Source organism: Oryzias melastigma, linkage group LG12 (genome assembly GCF_002922805.2).
Source record: "Oryzias melastigma strain HK-1 linkage group LG12, ASM292280v2, whole genome shotgun sequence".
Classification (NCBI taxonomy): domain Eukaryota; kingdom Metazoa; phylum Chordata; class Actinopteri; order Beloniformes; family Adrianichthyidae; genus Oryzias; species Oryzias melastigma.
In genome coordinates, this window is record NC_050523.1 from 14,331,970 (window position 1) to 14,338,500 (window position 6,531).

The window sequence follows — 6,531 nt, forward strand, 5'->3', positions numbered from 1 at the left end:
ATATATATATATATATATATATATATATATATATATATATATATATATATATATATATATATATATATATATATATATATAAATAATAGCCTTTAATGTTTTGTCTTTCTTATTTTTCAATCTCTCCAGTCTTATTTTGATTTTTCTGTATTTTTTTAAGGTTTTACTGCTTTACATCTGGCAGCAAAGAACAATCATGTGGAATGCTGCAAAAAACTTGTTCAGGTAAGGTTTGGAAATTACTCTGTTAAAATATGATCACTTTCAATTAAACATAACTTCACATTCACAGACCAAAATGTAATAAAAAAAAAAAGGATTTCTTTTTGGGCTGTGCGTTTTCAGCCCTCCTACTAAGTTTTCTTTCTCGGGAAAATATCTTGTTTTCCACCAAAAATGTCCTAAAAATGAAAACATACCGTTGAATATCAGTGTCACTCAGCTCCATTTTTCTTGAAAGCGTGACCTTGTGGAAGCAGAAATGGAATGTGAAAGTACAACGTGAACCATATGAAACCCTACAGTGTGAATTGGCTGAACTGTGCTGAAGCGGCTGTAAGCGGACAGTTTGACTTCATCATTTCTTTAGTTTGCTGATTGTGTGTGCAGCTCAGCAGTTCTTACACACACAGGGATGCACACACACAACTGCTCTGTCTTGCTGACCTTTTTGGAAACTGCAACACCTCTTCTCACTCCCGTCTGTTAAAAAATGTGTTAGTTTGTGCATGATATCGACAAAACTCTCATTTTAGCAATAGAACATAAAAACAATGTAGAAAGTTGTATTTGGAAACCACAGTTACTTCCTTTTTTTATGGAAAAGTTTTTATTTTCTAAGCATTTTAGATTAATCTAATTATTTGTGACTATTTTTTATGTTGGTAAAACTTTCCATGAAAAATGTTCTCCTCCCATTCTAGAATAAGTGTGCTGTTGATGCCACGGACGGCTCAGGAAGGACTGCTCTGCATTACGCTGGTGAGTGCCTCAATAACCTGGGAGGTAATCAAGCAGAAAGGCTTTTGTGAAGGGTTTGCCTCCTTTGACAAAACTGTGGGAAAACAATTTGGGGATTAAGTTTAAACTCTAATTTAATTTGATAAATCATCTGCTGTTTGGGGATTTGGGGTTATTCATTTTTCGTTTTTCATTTATGTACTTTTTTTTTGTTTTCTTTTTGTTTTGTAATCCGTAGCTGCCAGTGGGAACATCCAGATTGTTCAGCTGCTCTGTGAACTCAGAAGTCCAATCAACCTAAAAGATGCTGTATGTACAACTTCATACATAATTTTTCTGTTCTGAATGAATATGCAGACAACAAATATGTTCCAGTATGTTTGGTAGGCTTCACTTTTTTTGCCAAAATTTCATTTCTGCACATCTTCTCTTGCTCTTTAAAGAAAAAGTAACCTTATGAAGCGGTACAAATTTAAATAGAGGATCACAGTATTCAAGACAAATTACAACCCGATGATCCAAAATAATCTTTATCTTTTAAGTTTTCAAGTTGTGTTTTGCTGATCCAGTTTGAAGACTGATTACAGCTGAATATTGAGTGAGGGCACGTCTGAGTGTGTGAGGTAGAAGGTCAGGGTACTGTGAGAACTGCAGCCGCAGACATGTGGTCTCCATTGCAGTGACAGACCGTGCCTGTGGTTCTTACTCAGCTGAGATGTTTGAGCTTGAAATGTGTACTTAAGAATTTGAGAACACAGATAGAAAGGAACATGTTGTCAGTTTGTGTCCATTTTTCTATCATTCCTACGCTGGCTTGTGGAAAGAAAATCCAAACGTGTTCAATATTCCTGATGTCAGGTCCTGGCTTTGAAACGCAGCCACAATGCTGGCGCTGTGTAAATGTGCACTCACAGCAGGCCTCCTCAGCCAGGCTGTTTTTTGTCAAAAACACTTCCACTCAGTCAACAGCGGATTTGTTCTTTTCATGTAGTTGAACACAGAGGAGGAAGTTATGCAGATCTACTTTTTTTAAATTTATTTTTTATATTTAAAGCCTCACATCTCAGATTTGGCAGCCGTGTAACTAAAAGATGAAGTTCCATTCTGTTTTCTTCTTTTTTTGGATATAGTAATCATGATGCCAGATGTAATCACGCAGGGGAGGTTAAGCTCTGTTTTCTGTTAGCAGATGCATACAAAAATTCATCTGACATGTGAAGCTGTTCTAATGAGCAGAACATGCCAGCTTGTTAGCCCTGGGCGTACCTCATCACTGTATCGTGTATCTGTACCACATCTATATTTGACATATAGTAAGCTTTAAAAAGAAGCAGAGGAACACCTGCTGGCTCCAACATTTTGTAGCTTTTAAAATGAAAAATTTAGCTTTGATTCTTGTTTTTACAGTAAAAGCCTCAACAGAAATAAGACATTTTTCTTCTTCTTTGTTAAGCACATGCTCAGTTTCCATGGCTCCATACTTGTTTAAGGTCTTCTTTATATTAGTAATGATTAATGTTTATAGTTGTTTTGTTTGTTTGTTTTGTTTTCTTTAAAAAAGTAATGCAGGAAAGATTTGTATAGACATATTTTGAAAATGTAGTATTTGATTCTTGTGCATGACAAACCTAGATACTTTTTCGAAAGAACAAACAGAATTTACCATAGACTTTATTTATAGTTGTTGCCACTATATACACCCCTAAAATAAAATAAAAATCTAAATAATATCATGATAATCGCTAAACCTGCTTTGGGATATTAATATTCTGCTTTCAAGATCAACTTTTTGGTTTAATTGTGAATAGCAAATACATCTACAAAATAGAAGGTTAAAAAATCAGTGAACAGCCTTAACACCACCTCCATGTTTGATCCAATCTATTCCTTTGTCTTGTCTGCAGTTCAGCCTTACAGTTGTTAAAACACCATTGGGCAGACAGGAATGCAAATGCAAAATAACAGCCAGATGGCAAGTAAGAAATGAGTCAACACGGCTTCATAACTCCTCCATCACATCACAGCTTGATGCACTTTGGGCATCAACATTCAGCTCTGTCTGTTTCTATTTAACTGGCTGATGTTGAGAGTTTTTGTTTATGTGGGCAACTTTTTACTGATGATTACAAGCTGTTTTATTATTAATGTTATTTATATCCTGAAAGACGCATCACAATATGAATGTGAATCATTCAATGTTAGACAATATTTACATGTGTCAACCACTGAATCCAAGTATCAGAGAGTTAATACACCTTCATCCCATGAAGGAACTCAAAGCCAAGTAATACACCTGCACATGCATACACACAGTCATTTAAACACACACTAAATTTATTGCCCAGAAAGAAAGAAAAAAAAGTTTCTGTTTGGATTCCAGACGTGAGGCTGTTAAAGTCTTTAACTGAGCTCAAAGGAGCCCAGAACATGGTTCGGTTTTCACTGCTTTAGTGTTTCTGTGTCGTATCCTTTTTATTTTTAGTATTTTTGATCTCACTTTATTCGTATAAAATTGGACCATTTTTCCAAATGATTTAAAAACAGATGCCACATTAGTGCTATAAAGAACTAGTTCACCCTCAAAGCAGCTTTTGCCTCTTCTTATCTGCTGTCCTGAGCTGAATCAGTGGTCAGTGGCTCCACTGAGGCTGTAAACTCTCAGCAGTCTCAGACAACTGCTGCAGTTGAGCTTAAAGGGCAAAGTTTAGGTTAAGTGTCACGGTGAAAGAATCTGCCAATTCTGGTGATGAATGTGAACAATTTTGTAAACCGCTGCTGTAGCTTTCCAACTATAACATTGAGGCCTTTTTCATTTGGAGTCAGCCCATGAACTCACGCCACACAGTAGCTTGTCAAACGTTTAATGTATTCTTTTAAGCATTCTAAAAATGTTTGTTAATGAATAATTCAAAGCATGATGTTCACACGAACTCTTGAACCTCAAAGTTAGTTTAAAGCTTAAGGTTTGTCCTCCACAACGATGGCTCCCAAAAACGCGGCCCTGTTTTTTTGTTTTTAGATGAGAGCGGGAAAGTTACTACTTATTCTATGAGCCAATGTGTACATTTTTTCCCTCGAATATCTGCTAAGTCAGCAGTGATTTGGAAACACCGCTTACTTCTTTTCTGAAGTAACTGTTAGGATTATATATTGGCTGCTAATAGTTACTTATTTAATATCAAAATTAACCTAAAGAAAAGGGAAAAAAGTCACAACAAACACATTTTTTTCATAAATTTTTATATGAAACGCTGTTGTAAAACGCAGACGTAGTTCACATCCACCTCTTCACGCAGACGTGAGACTTGTCTCACCAAACTGAGACATGCCAGACTCCATGTCAAGATGGACATCCTGACACAGTGCTTGATAATTAATGTGTTTATGTGTTAAAAGTACGTGTCATGTTTTTTAAATGTGCATTCCTTCCTAAAGGACGGCCTTACTCCCCTGCTATCGGCAGCCAAACACTGCCACTCAGAAATCTGCTGCACTCTGCTGGATTTTGGTGCTGACATAAACGCTCCTGACAACACCGGCAGGTAAAAGCAGCGCCTCTTCAGAGACAAATATTCGTCACAGACGCTTTCTTACACGTGCGCCCGTGTTTGTCTGGTTTTACAGGACAGCATTGATGGTGGCTGCTGAGTCAAATGCAGTGTCCGTGGTGGAAGTTTTGGTCCAGCGGGAGGCAGATCTGTCAGCTGTAGATTTAGAGGGCCATGACGTTTTACACTATGTTAAGCTGTCTGCTAACGCTGAAGCTAGAGCTGCTCTCACAGCTGCACTCAACAGACACCATGTTTTAAGTGAGAAGTCCCAAAAACAACCTGTTCAAACAGAGGACGGTACAAAGACAGTGTGCCCAAGTACGTTACCCTTTTTTGTGCTTTTATTTGATTGCATTATCCAGTAACCAGAGTCGTATTTACAAACGAAATGTAATCTTATAAACCAGAAACTTTAATCTGACAGTTCAGTTCATGGATAATACTCCAGAACTGTATGAAAAAAACATAAATTGCTAATATTAGCAGCAGTAAAGAATATTTACAAACTAGCAGAAATATAGAGATATTTGACTGTATCAACTATGGATGCTTGTTGTGATCAAAGAAAATCTGCAAATAGTTTATTAAAAATAAACAATACACTTCTTTAGAGATTAAAGGGTAACCAAACAGGGAAGATGGAGGCTGACTCCACCCACAGCTGAAATTTGAAACTCCAGACAAAGGGGTGGGGAACAGGACTGTTATCATTACTGGAGCTACAGATCATAATGTGGAACTTTTGAAATTCCGTGGGACTTCAAGGGTCTGACCAATCACACAATTCAATTGTAATACCTCAATTCAACCTGTAGGAGGGAGCACACAGATGGTTTTTGACTGTATTTTTAATTAAACAATTTTAATTTGTAAAAAATTTGGCAATGACCCATTTATAGAGGTTAACGCCCCAAAAAAGTTGATTTAGGTTTTGGTTACCCTTTAATAATTTTTTATTGAAAACTAATGCAAACTGGTGATCTTTTGCTCTTTATATATATATATATATATATATATATATATATATATATATATAGGCACAGACATTTAGACAAACCAGTAGATGATAAACTTATAGTCAATACCATTTTTTAAATAATTCATTTTGTAATGATTCATTTATTTTCATAATTCTACTTTTCTTTTTTTGCTAATTTTAAAGTCAAACACACTCCAGTTTAGTTTGTAGCTTTATTCTTGCAGCATTTTAAGGTCCAGTTTTGTTGCTGATCAGGTAAAAATTGTGCCAAAAACTGAGATTAGTGTTGGTCATTTTACAACACAAGTCAGCACTGCCATCTGTTGTACAGTTACTGTTACTGGTTTGATGTGTATCTGAGTCTTTAATTTAAAAAACAGCTGTAATATTTTCAAAGTCATGCTAAGTTCACTAATGCAGCCCTCTAATGCTTCTCACTGTGGTGTTTATCTTTTGGCTTCTTCCTCCCCAGATATCAATTCTCCAAAAACCCCTCAGGTAAGAAATTTACACACTTTTTAACATTTTCCTGTGGCGAGCATCATAGCTGAATAAAAAGGGGGGAAGATTATAATATTAAACCTCTTAAAATGCTGGAAATAATTAGAATGATCTGGGTATTTCATCTTTTTGCATTACGTCTTTAGCGTTTGAAATATGTCTATTTTAAGACAATGTAATCTGAATAAACTATACTGTTTTTTTATTGTTTTTCATTTGAGGAAATACTTGAAGCACAGTTATAGAGTTCCTTGTGATGCAGTTTAACCCAAGTCTGTTTTTTGATGATTTAAGGTGGTTCCAAACAAAAGTCTTTAACCCTTTAACACCTGAACTCCAGTATTTATGTTCTTTGATTTACTGTCACTTTTCAACCATTAACACGATCAGCGTAATTCCAGCAGATTCTGAGGGAGAAAATATGCTGGAATTGATTGTGTTAATGGTTGAAAAGTTACAGTATGTCAAAGATTTTGTGTTTAAGCATCACCGGCGACGCCTCAGGCGTTAAAGGGTTAAAAGCACGACCCCCCCCCCCCC

General features: G+C 36.0%; 1 protein-coding gene across 1 annotated transcript in view; it reads left to right on the plus strand.

Moving 5' to 3' along the window:
• rai14 (retinoic acid induced 14) overlaps positions 1 to 6,531 on the plus strand; it is a gene marked incomplete in the record, with an annotated part of 30,339 nt that overhangs the window by 17,683 nt on the left and 6,125 nt on the right. The window contains 5 exon segments of the mRNA XM_036214467.1: positions 924 to 981; positions 1,199 to 1,269; positions 4,396 to 4,502; positions 4,585 to 4,829; positions 5,963 to 5,988. Of these exon segments, the coding sequence (XP_036070360.1) occupies positions 924 to 981; positions 1,199 to 1,269; positions 4,396 to 4,502; positions 4,585 to 4,829; positions 5,963 to 5,988 (507 nt within the window).